Raw genomic sequence first — 18500 nt, forward strand, 5'->3', positions numbered from 1 at the left:
AAGAAACTGGCGCCCAGAGCTTGGTTAGAACCTGCACTTCTCTGCTCCAATCTTAGTACTCAGAAACTTTAACCATTGGACCACTTTGCCAAACTGCTATTGTATGAATTAGCCCGATTCAATTGCCACATACGTGCAGCGGTGCAGGCCATGAATACTACCAGGGGCACGTTTGCCATTGTGTGGATAAAAATGTTTCACTTTTAGAAGTGATGCTAAGGATTTGTAATTCGTTTAATCGTGAATTAAAATTTTCAATTCAGTAGCATCTATAATCACAGCTGTATATTCAATAATAATAATAATCATTTTAGCTATCACACTTGTGGCGGCTTTAGCCTCAACTATTCGGAAGCAGCAACGATATTTTTCTCGTCGTTGAACAGCAGTAACTCGACAATTTTCCAACAATGCATTTATAACATAATGTAAAGTTTTTGCAATGCCACCTGCAGTATCAGCTGAATTTCGAGGTAGCGTCAACAAGAACCAAGCTCGATACAACTGCGGCTTTAAATGTCCGGTGAAGTCTTAAAAATAATTCCGGTTGAGCTGAAGCAAAAAGAATAAAATCCATTACAAAAAGCTACACAGACACCCATGAAAGGATCATCTCTAATGCCTGTTACCCCAGAAATGTACCACGAAAGCAACTGTTATGAGGCTGTACCACCCAGCACTCATTACGTCCGAGAACAATGTTGACAAAATAAGGAGATAAATCAAAATTATCAAGTGATAACTTTATTATCCAGCCAGATGTAACATGTCAAATAACAAAGACTAGTTGTAACAGACTTCTCAGAATAATTTTATTCAATTTATTAGATAATTAGAATCTAAAATAATGGTACTTAATCAATCATGAGGCACAGTACAGGTCTAGCTAAGCTACGGAAATCTTTTTGATAGTTACGTGAACTAATAATGGTTCATTTTTTCTTCAAATAAATTCATACAGAAACTTAGTTTATACCACGAAAAAAAATAACGCCATGAAGAGGTTCGAGAAAGTCATTTGGGCTGACGAGAGATAGAAAACACAAGCCAATCCAAAGATTAAAATAAATGGATTTTTAGTAGTAAAAACTTGTAAAAAAAAAATGGCAGCTACTCGTTTTAATATCTATAGTGATCAACTTTGTAAGGCCCTTCCTGGGGGATATCAAGGTACGCAGACTGGGCCGGGGTGAGGACCGTGAGCTTGACGCCGAGGTGTGCCAGGTGGAGACGAGCGACCTCCTCATCCAGTCTCTTCGGCAGGAAATGGACATCGACCGAGTACTGGCCTGGCTTCGTCCACAGCTCCAGCTGAGCCATGACCTAATCGAGACAACAATGTGCAGTAATTATTATCGATTTATTGTTCAATACAAAACTAAGTTCTGCATTACCCGAGGCAAAATAAATGCCGCGATGTCAATTGAAATCGTTTTATAGTATAAAAAACAAGAATCTCACGCTATGTTGAAAAAGCTATTAGAATGACCAGTCTTGAATCATTTGAAAAATTTACGAGAGGAAGCACCCACTTGATTAGTGAAAGAATTCGACATAACGAAGCTGGGGTGGCCCATAGCACAGCCCAAGTTGACCAGACGACCCTCGGCAAGCAGGATAATATGCTTGCCATTTTGCAGGGTGTAGCGATCCACCTGCGGCTTGATGTTAACCTGCACGAGAGGAAATTGTCGGTGCAATCAACAAGTTTCTTACAAGATAAACTAAACGACATATCGCAAAATGCTGTTGTCAAGGCAAACGACTAAAAATAATAAATCCTCAAAATTATGCTAGATGTATCATATCAGCAATATTTAATAGTATTTCATGTATAATCCCAAATATACACAAACTAAATAGCCTCAATTCCAAATAAAACGCATGAAATCCAATGTATAATTTATGCTATCACATTAAAAACATACGGCTTCGAGACACGTTTGAGCAATTCCTTTTCACTTACCTGCTTGCATCTCCCCTCTGCTCACCTTCTCATTGCATCTCCCCTTCACTCACCTTCTCATTGCATCTCCCCTTCGCTCACCTTCTCCTTGCACCTCCCCTTCGCTCAACTCCTCATTGCACCTCCTCTTCACTCACCTTCTCCTTGCAATTCTGTTCGAGCCACTTGACGTCAATTTCGATATCGAAGTGTCCAATGTTGCAGATGATGGCATCGTCAGGCATCTGCTGCATGTGCTCGCCGGTGAGGATGTCGCGGCAGCCTGTCGTCGTGACGAACACTGATGCGCCTTCTTTGATGGCCTCCTCCACTGTCGTCACCTGCACGAGAGAAGCTTAGGTTTTCTCCACAGAAGTATTCAACAAGAATGAGAAGCTTTCGTTCTCCACAGGAATATTCACGAATAAGACGCTGGGTCAATTGATAAAAATGCAACAAAAATCGAGAGAAAAAGACTGAAACTAACGAGAGAATTAGTAGCGTCTTGGTCATCATAGGAGGGGATTCGATCCAATCAGGATAAACCTACAGAGAAGAAACTATCTGAAGTCAGATTTCCAGGCAAAATTTTTACACAAAATTTTATACCAAGTTCGAACGGAAATTACCAGTTCAAAAAAATACTATTGTCAGCTGGGTAAACTAGTATGTCAATTTAAAGGGAGCCAAACGAGGTAAAATGAAGATTTTTAGAAGAAAAAATGCAAAAAATGTATAAAATAAAGAAGTCACATTCAAAGAATCTAAAGATCCTAGTGATGAAGAACTGCAGAACTACCTCTCTTTTTAAAATAAACGTTAGCCTCATAACATCAATAGAGGATACCGGTAGCTTTTCCATGGCAGCCTGCAGGCGTTGATATGATCTATCTCAGTAACGACCTCACGTCATCAATACCTGATAGCCTTCCATGGCAGCCTGCAGGGCGTTGATGGGATCTATCTCAGTAACGACCTAACATCAATACCTGATAGCCTTCCATGGCAGCCTGCAGGGCGTTGATGGGATCGATCTCAGTAACGATCTCGCGTCATCAATACCTGATAGCCTTCCATGGCAGCCTGCAGGGCGTTGATATGATTGATCTCAGTAACGACCTCACGTCATCAATACCTGATAGCCTTCCATGGCAGCCTGCAGGGCGTTGATGGGATCGATCTCAGTAACGATGACTCGGGACCCAAATGCACGAAGGCTCTGAGCAGACCCCTTGCCTACGTCACCGTATCCCGCGACGCAGCACACTTTGCCGGCAAGCATGATGTCCGTGGCACGCTTGATGCCGTCAGTTAGAGACTCGCGGCATCCGTACAAATTGTCGAACTTGCTCTGCAAAATTAAATAAGGATCGTTAATTATATCCATCAATTCCCAACAATAATGCAAGTAAGAATCATAAATTTGTAAGCTGAAGTGAATACCGGAATTTGTTCCATGAATATTAGAATCGAGCTTTTTCATTAATGGAAAATGGTGAAAACTGTTAGTTGCAGCACTTTCCAATAGTAATTTTTTTGGCTGCAATAAATTCTTATTCATTTATAAATAGGTAGATATTATACATGTTATTATAGTAGGGGAGGTAAACAATATCACATGGTTCATGGTGCTTAGCGAGACAAAATTATTCAGATACAAGTCAAATTTCAATAGGAAATTGAATAGCTTCCTTCGAAAAAACGTAATATGCATTCTGCACAATATTTAGGTACACAATATAACTATGAAAACGCAATAAAAGGTAACATTGAATCAAACGAAATTTTACTTTAGTGACGGAATCGTTGACATTGATGGCGGGTATCTTGAGCTTGCCTTCTCTCTTCATTTTGTAGAGGTTGTGTACGCCTGTGGTGGTCTCTTCACTTAAGCCCTTAATACCCGCGAGGAGTTCGGGATGATGGTCGTGCACGTAGTTAGTGAGGTCGCCTCCGTCGTCAAGAATAAGGTTCAGCGGCTGAAAAACAAGTAGATAATGCCAGATTATGGCAATAGAAAATAATGCTACAGTTGAGGCAAAAATTAAATAAATGCTACAGTCGCGACAAAAAAATAATAAATGCTACAATCGAGACAAAATAAAACAAATGCCAAAGTCGAAACAAAAGAAAATAAATGTCAAGACAAAAATAAAATAATTGCTACAGTCGAGACAGATATAAAATAAATGCTACAGTTGAGACAAATAAATTAATTGCAACAGTCTAAGAGTCTAGACAGAAGAAAATTGATACTACACTCGAGAATTTACAGGACAATCGAAAATTTATTTCATACAGTTACAGTGTAATTACTTCACGCACTAAACAATTCGTAGTAATTCTTAAAAACATCAGAAATGAAATGTAAAATTTCCTCCAAGTTTGTACGGATGCAATACACACCACGTCTCTTGAAAATTCACAAGATGGAGGAGCGCCAAATTGTTTGATTCACAAAATGTACTTTAAAATAAGACAGTAACCTTGCCGTCAGGGAAGAAGATGGTCTGTTTGATGCACCAGATGTATTCCTCGTCAGTCTCGCCTTTCCAGGCATAAACGGGCACGCCTGTCTTGGCAATGGCAGCAGCAGCGTGGTCTTGAGTGCTGAAAATATTACACGACGACCACTGAACTTCTGCCCCGAGTTCGACCTGCGCGATGTAAACATAGGTCTCAGTAAATTCAAATTACCTCCATGCAAAGGATTTCCGGTGCAAAAGTTTACTTCCCATGCCTTCAGTTGCAATCGGAAAGTGCGCACATGACGAGTGAACTGAATAGTTAGATGGCTACAATCATTAGTCAAGTTACTCGCACAATGACAAATAATGAAAAGTCATAATAACCATTAATACGATAAGGACAGTTGGCACAAGATGGAAGGTTGTTTTGTTCAATTTATGAAATACATCAGGTAATCGTTCAGCAGCTCAGCCATCAAGAGGTCGGCCCGATAACTTATCTTTTCCACGTGTGAAATTTAAATTCAACCAAACTAGTGAACATCATGACTATTCATTTCAATCAAGGAGAAGTTATTGAGTTATGAGTTATTATTAACAAGTTATTCAATAACTCATAGCCAGAGAAGCCATAATAGGTACTGTCTCATGAACGATAAAACCCATTGGGGTTGAATTATGAAGATATTGAGATTGAGACATGTGAACTTCTAGGGTTAAAGAAGCATCACTGACGAGAGTCTCGATGAGTACGGCGGTCTGGATGGTCATGTGAAGGCAGCCAGCAATGCGGGCGCCGCGCAGGGGTTTAGCGGAGCTGTACTTCTCACGCAGCGCCATCAGCCCTGGCATCTCCCGCTCCGCCATCACGATCTCCTTGCGACCGAAGTCCGCCAAACCGATGTTGGCTAATAGAAATAAAGTTGTCAGGTGTAATGCAGAAGGTGACTGGTAAATTAATTATGAATAATTGAGATGCTGGATGATGAATAAAATAAAGTTGTTAGGCATAATTGATGAATAAAAACTTGCTACGCTTCGCTGAAAAGACTATTCACGTTAGTGCATGCACTAAAAGATGCGTCAAAACTCAGGTTCTCCAAATAATTAGTTATACATGGATGGTTTTCATGACCGCAGCTCATAACAGCTGTTACCCAGGCCACAGGGGAAATAATTTCGAAATGCCGGCAGGAAATGAAGCAAATGATCGATTGCAGTGGGGACGCCAGAATGGTGATTTTTGTTTACTCTCTTAATCGGCTAAATCATGCGAAAATATTTGTCTAGAAGATGAAAGATTACAATCATCTTTCAGTAAAATTTATTTCATTGACAGTAGGTACCTAATTCATATGTAGCGTTGCATCAGATGATTATTCAGATCATTCAGATGATCAGTTGACTTCTTCAAAGTTCAAACAGCGCCGCGCAATGAGCTGATCTTTCGAGTTCGAGGCATGATCATCAAGCTAAGAAACGTCAAACTATTGTAAAAAATACGAAAAATAAAATAAAATTACTCGAGAAATTTGAGCTCGGGACATCACTCTGGGTCATTATGTTGCCATTACAAAGGAACGGGGCTAACCCAGCCAGCCGAACGCCATTGAATGATTGATTCATGCAGATCAATCGCGTCACAGGGCAGCAACAAATGCTTGACAAGAAGGCTAGCCTGAAGTAGGTACGCAAACTAGCACAGCACTGAGTGACAGCCGGTAAACCGTATAGAATTTTAGAAAATGCTGTGCAAAATCATTGATTGACATAACAAAATTTGCTATATATTATTTCTGGAGATAAAATCGCATGAAGCGCAAGTATTTTTTACGTCAACATAGTCTACCTTGCGAAGAAATCAAGGCGCGACAATCACTTGAACGCTACGTTGCTTTCAGCTGTCACTGTCAGTCTATCAGTTAGCAGTACCTACTCTGTTTGCTCTTGCATGGATGCCACGTGCTTACAGTAGATGCAGAACGCTTTGAGGATTGCGAAACCGAAGGTTCAACAAGCAAACAAGGTACAAGGTATTACAGAAAATTATCAAATTAAATCCAACGAATAAATAACCAACGATACGAATAAATATTATTTGCAATTAAATGTCTTGAATGACAAGAAAAAAACACAAAAATAAAAAACAATTACGTAGGGCCGGTACTAGGGATCCCAACTTACTTCCCTAGTTTTCAACAATTTTCAAGTGAAATCGTTTCAAACACATTACGCTAATTTCCAATGATCAAAGGGCCTTAAAAATAGCTCACCAATTTTGTAGGGAAGTTTTTGGGCCATAATTGCTCTGTAGCGCTTGCACAACACACCGCCAAATACAACGTCGAACAGGCTTTCGTGGCGTACCGGTGCCCTTATAAAGCTTGTTGCTCGTAAGGCTGCCAACTAGTATTTAATTCAGGTTGAGTTTTCCTCCTGATTGTAACAAATATTGTTTGAATGGTGAAGTTTTATGATAATAAGACTGTTATATAATTATAGGATAAAGTTTAAATTTATTAATTTAAAACGACAATTTTGCGCGTTTTTCAATGTCACTCACTTGATGCAATTTAATGCCCACATTTTCCAGAATATCCATATAATCATTTGAAAAATATTTGCTGAATTCAATTTATCGTTGTGTTATGCATATCGGAAAGATTTTTATTCTGTAAAATCTGACAATGACGGGTATGCTTAATTTTTATATGTTGCTTCAATACGAGTTAACAGATGGCGCTCTAAATTCTGTTCCCATTTCTGGGACTGCTTGGACTCTTGTATCCATTGAAGCTGGTCTACGGGGCTTGGTAAAATTTATCACTCGTTCGTCCGAGCTGGTAAATTTTTTCACACACAGAGAATGAAATCTACACCTGTCGATTAACCTGATTAGATTCAACCCGATTATATGAATGATATAGATTTACTTGCATGAATGTTCTAGTGACTGAATGAATATGGATTGATCACAGAATTAATTGCAAGAATTTATCACTGAGAATAAATTTTGTAGCAGAGGCAAAACTCTAAGGGACTCGCTTGAAATAAAACTGGTCAAAACGAGAAATATGTTCATCATATTTCAAAGATCGTTAAATTAAATTGTCATCTATTATACATTAGTTAAAGTGTGTGTTTGGAGCCTGGCGCCGCATATGCGAGTATATAGGAGCTGGTGGGTGCGTATCCAGGATACCTACCGTGTCGGGACCTGAAAATTTTTTCTTGAAGAGAGAATAGAAAAAAAAATATTGGAGGAAAAGATGGAACCAAACTGGAAATTTGATTTTTTTAAATAGTATGAAATTAGTCAACAAATAAAAATTCATTCTGCAATGGGAGTTCTATTTTCTCTGTAGAGTGTGAGTTTGAATACGTTTTCCTTCAAGTAGCATATATTAGTATAATTCTTATAAATGGAATAACTGAATTATAAAAGTTAAAGGATTATAATTTCCGATTCTGGATAACGCCGCGCTAACAAGCTCCTAATTCATCAAAGTGTCTGTGCTGAAAACATATAAAATGATGTCTGCTTAATTAAATAGTTTAGTTATGGGCTTAATAATGATGTTTTATCAGTCAAAACATCAGTTTAAGGTCTAGATGACCATGGTTGAATTAATATTCAACCATGTAGATGACGGAGTCAACTGGCATGAAATTGTGACCGTTATTTTGAAATTCTAAATACGCATGCCTTTCATAATTCTATCCGTGATATCCCTGTGATAATTTACTGAAAAATAGCAGTTAGAAGTGCGAGAACTTGAATAATAATGAATAACGTTCATGAACAGCAGTGGTAAATTTTTTCAGCTTCCAAGGCACACAGCCGGTCCCGCGGAATGCATCGTGTTGATTTATGCGCAAGTGTGAAGCTTGCTGTGTCGATTCGGTTGCTGTGTCTCGATATGAATCGAGACTACAAGACCTGACGAGTACTGTCCTGAATAAAATGACGAGACAAAAAAAAAAAAAAAAATACCACGAATAAAGTTATAAATCGGGACAATAGTTGTGTCCAAGAATTTACAAAATTCGGTCCCAGATATCATGAAACCTAACGAGAAAGATTCGCAACGAGGCTAAGATTACAATTTGAGAAATTCGATTGAGCTACAAGAAACAACGAGACATTTCGAAAGCGAGCATTAAGGATTAACATGTTAAACTCTCAATAAATTATTATTATCATTATTAAGAGCCATTGGATATATTTGACGATATTTGCCTGTCATCTCAATAGGAAAATTATGGTAATGAGCAGACTGGACCATGGTTGAATTAATATTATTTCAACCATGGACTGGACGACGTACGGCTGGTAGAATAACTTGCTGGTAAGCTTCTCCCTAAAAACGAGTCATATTTGCTGCGCTTCATAAAAACGCACCTATGTTTTGTAGCCTAATGCAGCGCAGAGCGCCTTCTAAAGGTCCCAAGATATCAGTGCATTCCGAAGACGCCGCGTCGGGATAGACCGTTAAAAAGAGTGTAGACGGACTTTTTTTACCCCTTCAAATTTGCGAGACGGGCATTTGAAATATCAATTTACATAGAGAAATACTTGAAATATTGCTATAAATGACCAGAAAAAATATTGTCCAAGTCTAAAAAATTCAATATTTAAATTTTAGTACAATTGTCAACTGTTACGTCCAGTTTCGTTTCGTGAAAAAGATGCATTTCCTTGGAAATTACGGATTTTGAATTTTGTCTCATAACATAACATAACATAACATAGTGATGTCGGCTCTGAAGTGTAGGCCTGATGTGGCCTGTCGCCGATTCTTTTCCATTTCGTGCCTTGTTCATAGATCTAAACCTGTGTCATTTGACCGGATCTTTTCATGACTGGCGATAGTTTGAAGAAGCTACTAGACTTCCACCGGGTTCGATAAGGAGCTAGGCATTTCAAATCTGAACATATATTTTTCCATAGCTTTATCTAGTCTGATATTGAACGCGTTCATACTTGGAGCTCCAACGATGTCATCGGGGAGGCTGTTCCACATGTCGGTGATTCGAAGCGAGAAGAAATTTTGTCGCGTGGAGAAGTTGCAGCGCAATTTTTTTAGCTTATAGCCGTGGCCCCTGGTGTTGGTTCTTGTTTCAAATTCTAGTAACCCTTCAGGGGACAATAGGAAATTGTGTCCAAGAATTTACAAAATTCGGTCCCAGATATTTATTTGCAATACCGATCGGCCCGGTATTGCACTACCTCCTCGAAGTTTCATCCCTTTTTTCCAGGGAGAGTTAGAAAAAAAGTTTCAATTTTTATAGGCAACAGGGACAAAGCTTTTAGGAGCAGAAAGCCACGAAACGATGACACTTCGCGATGATAGAATACACATCTGTCCATATACGTTATCTCGCAAGAGTGCTATTCATTGATACAACATGGAGCTTATCTGCCTTTACAATAGCCTGATCCTTGCATGCGCACTGAAAAGTTACCGCTGAGCTCGCTTTCTTACCATGCATTCACTCAATGTAATCCTAGGTGAACACAGAAGATGCATTCTATTTTAAAATTACACAAAATATAACTTATCTGAAGCGAGTAGTTGGATGAAAATCTGTTTGGATTGAAGCAATCATATCATCAAGCCAGTCTGTGTCGTTAAATTATCAATGAAAACTAAGCTCCCGCAAGTTTGAAATTTTAAACAGGGTGGTTCTCATGTTCCATAATCATCCAGCTGTTACTTGCTCAACCTAATAAAATCAGCCGAGTTATGAAGGAGAGATCTTCCAATGCAAAATAACATGTGTAACTGTTCGTTTCTTATATACTCTCTCTCATTGTTCTAATAATCGTTCAAACTGAACGCCGTCCTATTAAAATATTTATGAGAATAAAATAAGGGTGGATGGTAGAAACACATGGCGGCACGTCAAGTATATTTGGTACATCACTCGGCCGTTTCACGAGGTCATAAGAAAGGATCACTTCACGAAGGGTGGTTAGGAGGCAACCATTCTCACATGGCTTAGAGTTTAAGTCGCGTTCGGAAGTGCAGTTACAATCAAAATTAAGTTACAAGCAGATCGATCGTTTGATCTAGAATTATACTATCTTCTTAGTCCATAGACATGCACGATTTACTAATAATCAGTTAAAATTAAAAGCTTAAATCATATCAACGATGCGACGCTCGGATCTATTTCAGAATACGAAAAAACATGAGGAAGCGCAGACGAAATTCATAAACTTATGACAAATTCCTATGAGATGCATACGTGGGAACATTCCTGATATCCATTTATTCATACATGAAGTCATATTACGACATAATTGATAAAAATGAAAAGCCCGGAACCATTGCCATAACAATGTTCGTATATGTAATACGCGACACAAGTAGCTACCCTGGTAGGCTTCCTAGTATAAACCAAGATTGTTCTTTACGAAAAAATCAAGAAAAAATGGAATCTCGGAAAATTATTAGCGGGGTTCGACAAATCTAAAATGATAACCAAACTAATTGAACACATAAAAATTGGTAAAAAAATATAACCTGCCGCGAGACGAGAGCAAGCGTATTGAGTCGTCAATGAAGAAGGGATGGAATGACGAGGCTAGAACGAGTCGCGTCCTTCGGAATGATGCACACACGATGACTTCAGAGCACAAATTTCGCGCTGGGAATAACTCCGTTGAACGTCGTTAAACTGAATAAAATTTCTGCGTGAGACGCTTCATTCATTGGTTATCCTAAAAGATTATAAACATTGTAATTAGAATGAAGTAATACCTTATAAGAGAAATAACGCATTCTAAACTTGTTTAGTAGCATGAGCAAATATTAAGAAGATATAATAACTAGCGACAACTTCGTACACGATATAAACAAGATTCTATCGTATAACGTCAGATAGGGAGCATATTTCCTGTCATAATAAAACCACAAAGGCGTCGAAACATCAGAGGAAATATCAGACAATTTTCAATCTTTCAGACAAATAGAGCCTATCAAACATTTGGTAACTCTGAATTCATGAATAACCTATATGATAGCTGACATAAACAATGGTCGTTAAGAAAAGATGAGACTATATTAGCATCAGAATATCTGCGTAGCGTCTGGCCCTCAGCACTTATTTGTGACCTGACACATGAGCGCCTCTCCATCATCAATTATTGTTTCAATATACTAGTGCTACGCGTCTAGCCGTACCGCTCCTAGGGTCATTATAGAAATCCTGTTTTATACCTCGACAAATTCCTTAATGGCACAACCGCTGGTGTCGTCCTTGGATACAAGTTAAGTTTCAAGTATTTCTGCTGCTGGAACGGATCTTTGCTCTAGGGATAAATTGGATGTCCATAGAGACAATCTGAATGTCCATAGAGGCAATCTGAATGTCTACGCCAATTCATCAGCGTAGCTTATGATAAAGGCAATCTGAGAGCTAAAAAAGGCTGCCAAACCGTACCTACAAAGGAAAAAAACAACTAAGCATGAATTGAATTGGCCGCAGGCGCCCAAGTTTTAACGTCAGTTATATGTGATATGCATAGACGCATCGAATTTTTTATCCGGCTGTGGAAATATTTCAATTTTATGGCATTTCATTCGTTATCAAATTAAACCTGACATAAAGAGGAAACCCTACTAAATATACAAGCGTTCACTCAGTAATTTTCGGTATTAAAAAGCACACAGCAAAGCGACATCCGTTAATGAAATAATGTAAAGTTATATTTATATCTAGTCACATCCTGCCTTAGCGTAGCTAATGATAAGTCATCTATGATGCAACACTGAGTTAGAAGAATGTACAATGGAACAAATCTGAAATTAAAAACGACCATTACACACGAAAGTCTCAATATAACATTGAGATCTCCAGATGACTTCCGCCAGTCGAGAAACACGAGATACAAATCTATCCCACAACGAAAGCAAACATTACAGTATACAGAAGACCTCAATGTGTAATAATTATTTTTCATTCGCAGACCTGAGACTTTAAAGCTTGGAGATAATAACGGTAAGGTTAACTGCAAACAGAAACTACGTTCAATAAAATAACGAACGTAGGCGCGTATGTCGCATCGAACGGAGATCACGCAAATCTCTAACTCCATGCAAATAAGTAATGCCTAGCTCAGTGCTAGACCCGAATTTAGTTAAAATCACAATATAAGTCGAAGAGAAGCATGACTTTTAGTTCAATCATGAAAACAACATTAGCTAAGAAACTTGAAACTCTTATGCAAGAACAGAACACGCGAGGAGGGATCATCTAAGCATACGAAAAATACTTGCATACGAACATGAGAAGGAATTTAAGCTGAGCGAAAATAAAATCTTTTCGCCTTCGAAAAAGAGTGACGCAAGACCAGGATGATAGAGTAGTAATAAAATATATTTTACAATAATGGAGCGAATATTGGTTACTAAGACCCGTCAAAAAAATAAGTTATGGCGATTGTATCTAAGTATTTTATGGCATAATTGTTTTAGTAACGCAAACATCCAAAAGAATGACCGCTAATACCAGTAGGACTGAAGTGCAAATTGTGGGGATTGCTAAAGAAATAACCACGTGTTAAGAGTTGCATGCTGAGCATATCAATAAGATACAGAAGCAAAATCAGACTAGAGCATTTGGATGCAAGGGTACAATTCCCCCAGTAACGACCGAGGTACCCTCCACTAACGGAACTTTTGCTGACTAAAACTTTGACGAGTATTACGGAATTAGATCGCGCTCAGCACGCACCGCGCTAGATGAAAACCAATCTATGATTCTACGCTGTTTAAATGAGAATTCAATTCCTTTCGAAGAAATTTATATTAACTATAATGAAGGTTTATTCTTTGCCCTGATCTTTGTTGATAGAAGAGACGGACTGGAGAAGTTTGTTATAATCTTTAACTTTGTCGCTCTTCTCGCTGCTGCAAATGTCCTTAACTGCTGAGGCGATGTAGGTATTGTCGAAGCCTGCCTTGCTGGCCAAGGTTTTAAACTCGTCCACGAGTTCGTTCATGTTAAAAGAAGCATTCTGTGCCTCTGTGCTCACTTGGATGGAGGACAGGGGACCTGATCAATGAAAAATATCTTGGCATTAATAAAATCATATCCAATAAATTCGAATTTTTTTCATTTTTTAAACAAAATAAATGAAAAACAAGCAAAAAAGTTGTAAATTAATGTAAGAGCAGACGAGAAAAATCCAAATCACAACATTTGATCGAATGAACAACGGTTTACACACAAATTTTCTATTCCATTGAATAAAACTCTTGTTCATAGAACGAGAGCCAAGACCAAGGAGTCAACAAGACAGTTTTTCCGAAGCTCGTACGTTAGGATAAAATTTTCCATTACCTGCGTTTGAATTTGTTTCTGTGCCCAGTTGTGTGGATAAACCCGAAGATTTCATTTCTCTCTCCATTTTGACTTTCTTGAGCCCGCGTTCAATGTAGTTCTGGAAGAACAGCGAAGCTTTGCTCAAGAATGGACTGATGTCGGCCTCAGGATGCATTTGCTGGAACTCGTACAGCTCGACCAGGCCCTGCGCATCAGAAATAGGATAAGCATGGTACGATATCCTACTTTAATATCGTGCAATACGATAGTACAATAAGATTGCAGTCTAGTAGTGTCAGTTTTGACGAATAGGCCAAGTTTGTCCTGTCGCCGATAGTTGCAATGTTTTTTGCCTAACAGCAGATCTGAAACCTGGCATTTTGGCCAGATCTGGTCAAAGTGATGTTTGGTCAAGTAACTCTAAACGTTTATCAGTCTTTGAGGTGTAAGGCACTTCTAGTTAAAACGTAAAACTTCAGACGAAAAGCAACTAAATGAATAAAACGTTAATTCAGCTGAGTAACAGTTATATTTTTTATGTATGTTTTAGCCATAAAATATTATTATTCCTTCTTAAAAGCCTGGAAGGACTCTATTAAATCCACAATCTGCAGGCATAGAACTGCGACATTGAAACGTATGGATTAACGACACCGGTGATTACAAAAACTAAATGCTCACCTCTTTGGTGTTTTCTTTGGAGCCAATTTTACGGAATATTTCAGATAAGGAGTTGTTGGCGGCTTTGCTGAGCCTCTTGGGGGACTTGGAGGTGGCATGCGACGCGGCGGCCGCCAGCTGATGTTGCTGCACAGAAACGCTTGTATTACTTAAACTTTTATTAACTAACGCTATCATAATATCATCTCTTCAAAGCTATAATAGTCATTTGAAGTTAGGCTGATTGTCATCACCTTAAAGATTAAATAAAAAAAGGAGGCTGTTTATATCATTTTAGACAAAATTAGAGAAAGGTTGTTTATCATCACATAAAAGATCAGATGCTGGAATGATCTTCGACGCGCGAGTTCATTGTTCCAAGACAGAATGCTCCTTGTCCGGGTACTGAAGAATTGATATTATATTTTGCGCACAGATAAGAAAATGTTTTGTAATTATGATCGCTACTTATACAGAAAGAAAAGGCTTCTATATTTTGGAAGAGGAGAATTAACAATGAAAACAAACTTTTACAAAAAAAAAAAAACTAAAGAATGAAAACGAGTGGTATAGTTCATTTACAATCCAACATGCTGCAATATTCACATCAGACGACCATTGCTTTGGGGCTCAAAACTCTTTCTTAAGACTGGACGATGACTATACATTTTTAAAATCGCTGCATTTAAAATGCTTCTCTCCAATGAACATGAAAATATTACTTCGGGATATAATTTCACTAGATAGTACTTAATAAATATTGCAGGCAACCTTGTTGTGCTGCTGCAGCAGGTTCTGGTTGTCAGGGACGCTCGTCTCCTTGGCAACATCTCCGGACCCTTCATGACCAACCTTCTGCAGAGATAAAATCGAGAATTGCTTCATTAAAGTTAAAGATATTCAAGAGATAGATAAAAAAGAGATAAAGTTTCAAGAAATATGTGAAGAATTATAATGAAGAATTTCTTCATTGAAGTTAAAGATACTCAAAAGATAGATATAAATAAAGTTTCAAGATATTTATGAATAATAATAATTAAGAATTGCTTTATTGAAGTTATCTTAGTATTTTATAAGTTATTTATGAGAAATTATAATATAAATCAGGCTTAAAAGATTTTACATAATAAATTCAGAAATAGACTTTAAAAAGCCGGTACCAGACCACATAAAATCACTGGAGAGCAACCGTAAAGTAAGGGACAGCATATTTCCAAGGAAAATGTTCATATTACGAAAATCTTTGACCGTATAGAAACTTTTTAGAATTATTTATCATATACAGCCCCTATGACAGTTAAAATAAAGTTCATAGCAAAGCCTATTATTATTCAACATAAAATAAAATTTAAACGCGATAAAAACGGTAAGGTGACACAGGCATTTACCTTAAGCGTCTTTGTGATGTATTTGTGCAGGTCGGAGCCATGAGCTCCTTTGATGGAGTCGAGGTGCGGCAACACAGCCGAGCCATATATTTTACAGAGCGTGTGTATGACGGTCTTGATGGTGCGTAGAGGGACGTCGGACCGGTCCATCCAGGTGTTCATAGGGTATGACTGTAATGAAGAAACACAACGGCGTGATATTCAAGCCATCGGTCGTAATGATAATGAGGTACAACTGTAATGAAGGAACACAACGGCGTGATAATCAAACCATAGGTCAGTGTTAATGAGGTACAACTGTAATGAAGGAAAACAACGGCGTGATAATCAAACGATCGGTCGTAATGTTAATGAGGTACAACTTTAATGAAGTAACACAACAGTTTGATAATCAAAGCATCGGTCAAAATGTTAATGGGGTACAACTGTAAAGGAGGAAGACAACAGTTTGATAATCAAAGCATCGGTCAAAATGTTAATGAGGTACAACTGTAATGAAGGAACACAACGGCGTCATAATCAAACCATCAGTCAAAACGTTAATGAGTTACAACTGTAATGGAGGAAGCGACAGGCGTGATAATCAAACGGTTGGTTAGAATGTTAATGAGATACAACTGTAATGAAGGAAAACAACGGCGTGTTAATCAAGCCATCGGTCAAAATGTTAATGAGGTACACCAGTAAAGGAGGAAGACAGGCGTGATAATCAAACGATCGGTCGTAATGTTAATGAGGTATAACAGTAAGGAAGGAAGCGACAGGCGTGAAATTAAACGGTTGGTTAGAATGTTAATGAGGTATAACTGCAATGAAGGAACACAACGGCGTGTTAATCAAACCATCGGCCAGTGTTAAAGAGCTGCAAATGTAATGGAGGAAGACAACGGCGTGATAATCTAACAATCGGTCAAAATGTTAATGAGGTACAACTGTAATGGAGGAAGGCAAGCGTGATAATAAAACCATCGGTCAAAATGTTAATGAGGTACAACTGTAATGGAGGAAGACAAGCGTGATAATAAAACCATCGGTCAAAATGTTAATGAGGTACAACTGTAATGAAGGAAGCGACAGGCGTGATAATCAAACGGTTGGTTAGAATGTTAATGAGGTACAACAACTGTAATGACGAAACACAACGGCGTAATAATCAAGAGACCGACTCATGTGTTATTGGAGTATGAATGTTATGAATGACCATTTTTTCTACCTATTATGACTTCAAAATTAAGCATTTTTATTGAGAAATAGTAGGGCGGAATAGAATAAGATATACCGGACGGTAGATTTTAATAATTTCAGACACTATTTACGACACAAAAATGATTGACAGTACAGACAAGAAGTTTGTATCTATCAGGAATTTACGGTTAAAATGATATCTATAAAATAATGATATTAATGCACTATGTAGGTAACATAAAAAATACAATAACTGACAAACATAAATAAGAACTGTAAATTGCATACCAAACGCTGAAGAGAAGCGACAGCATCACCCACCGTGAGGAAGTGATGAACATCGGTCAAGATGACAGTCAGATCGAGATTGGTGGTGCGTTTTGACAGCATTTGTATTATCTTCCAGTTACATTTGAGCACAAGCTCGCCGAACTTGCCACCGCTGCCGCCTGCTCCCACACAGTCGTGCAGCAACTTCAACGACGCACTGAAAACAAATAACATGAAAGATCTTCCATGATAATTTCTAACAAAGTTTTAAAGACATGTTATTTTATTAGTGTAAAACTATTACAGATACGTATGTAATTATGCCCAAAAAATATATTGAGAGAAACTATAATGCAGTCGCATTCCTGGTAATTATGCGTCGAAAATGAGAGAAATTCCCTAACAGATAATAACTCAAACCTTGCATCGTGATAACGTAAAAATCTAACAATTTCAGTGATTGAATGCAAGACGATCCTTGAACAAATGCACCAGCTTTACTATAAAATAATGTTAAACTTATCACCCGTGTTCTTCCCTACATGAAGTCAGCCTTCTCAGCCACGCGAACACGTTACTCACCTGAAGACGCTGGTGAGGGCAGCCTTCTCAGCTACATGCACGCATCACTCACCTGAAGACGCTGGTGAAGTCTGCCTTCTCAGCTACATGCACGCATCACTCACCTGAAGACGCTGATTCTCAGCTACATGCACGCATTACTCTCCTGAAGACGCTGGTGAAGGCAGCCTTCTCAGCTACATGCACGCATCACTCACCTGAAGACGCTGGTGAAGTCTGCCTTCTCAGCTACATGCACGCATTACTCTCCTGAAGACGCTGGTGAAGGCAGCCTTCTCAGCTACATTCACACATCACTCACCTGAAGACGCTGGTGAAGTCAGCTTTCTCAGCCATGCGCACAACAAGCACGTTGAAGGCACGTATGATCTGCGCTCCCTCGTCGAGCGCCGCCAGACGAGCGTCGATGAGCGTAGATAAGAGCACATGCCACACGTCACTCATCACGTCACGTGACGCCACCACCGCAAGCTCAGGCCGGTTGAAGATCTGACGGCATTTGCACGTAATTAGACAACGGTTCAGATGGAGAGTAAAGTTCATTTATTCGGGAAAGAAGTAAACTTAGATATTTAGGTAAAAGTTTATTTACAATGTCGTGAAAGTAGTAATTTAGATATTCAGGTATACCGTATAAAGTTCATAGTTTTAAAAAACATCAAACTTAGA

The 18500-nt window shown here is 38.5% G+C and overlaps 2 protein-coding genes across 2 annotated transcripts in view; both read right to left on the reverse strand.

Annotated features, from left to right (window-relative positions):
* Nucleotides 1–728: 728 nt before the first annotated feature.
* LOC108667950 (adenosylhomocysteinase) lies at nt 729–6785 on the reverse strand. Its single transcript, XM_018155063.2, has 8 exons — nt 6687–6785; nt 5149–5321; nt 4432–4602; nt 3736–3924; nt 3081–3296; nt 2104–2286; nt 1533–1673; nt 729–1323 (listed from the first exon to the last, which is right to left on the reverse strand). Exons 1-8 carry the CDS (start codon nt 6712–6714, stop codon nt 1120–1122), a joined length of 1305 nt encoding a protein of 434 aa, XP_018010552.1. The 5' UTR covers nt 6715–6785; the 3' UTR covers nt 729–1119.
* Nucleotides 6786–10311: 3526 nt separating this feature from the next.
* The window catches only part of LOC108667935 (cytoskeleton-associated protein 5), a 42561-nt gene continuing 34372 nt past the window's right edge, over nt 10312–18500 (reverse strand). Inside the window, exons 31-37 of the mRNA XM_018155040.2 lie at nt 18133–18320; nt 17301–17466; nt 15795–15965; nt 15178–15261; nt 14428–14553; nt 13765–13951; nt 10312–13476 (exon numbers count right to left, since the gene is read on the reverse strand). Coding sequence (XP_018010529.1) covers nt 13247–13476; nt 13765–13951; nt 14428–14553; nt 15178–15261; nt 15795–15965; nt 17301–17466; nt 18133–18320 — 1152 coding nt within the window. The 3' untranslated portion in view covers nt 10312–13246. The remainder of the gene's footprint in view (nt 13477–13764; nt 13952–14427; nt 14554–15177; nt 15262–15794; nt 15966–17300; nt 17467–18132; nt 18321–18500) is intronic.

Source organism: Hyalella azteca, unplaced genomic scaffold, assembly GCF_000764305.2.
Source record: "Hyalella azteca isolate HAZT.00-mixed unplaced genomic scaffold, Hazt_2.0.2 contig14662, whole genome shotgun sequence".
Lineage (NCBI taxonomy): Eukaryota > Metazoa > Arthropoda > Malacostraca > Amphipoda > Hyalellidae > Hyalella > Hyalella azteca.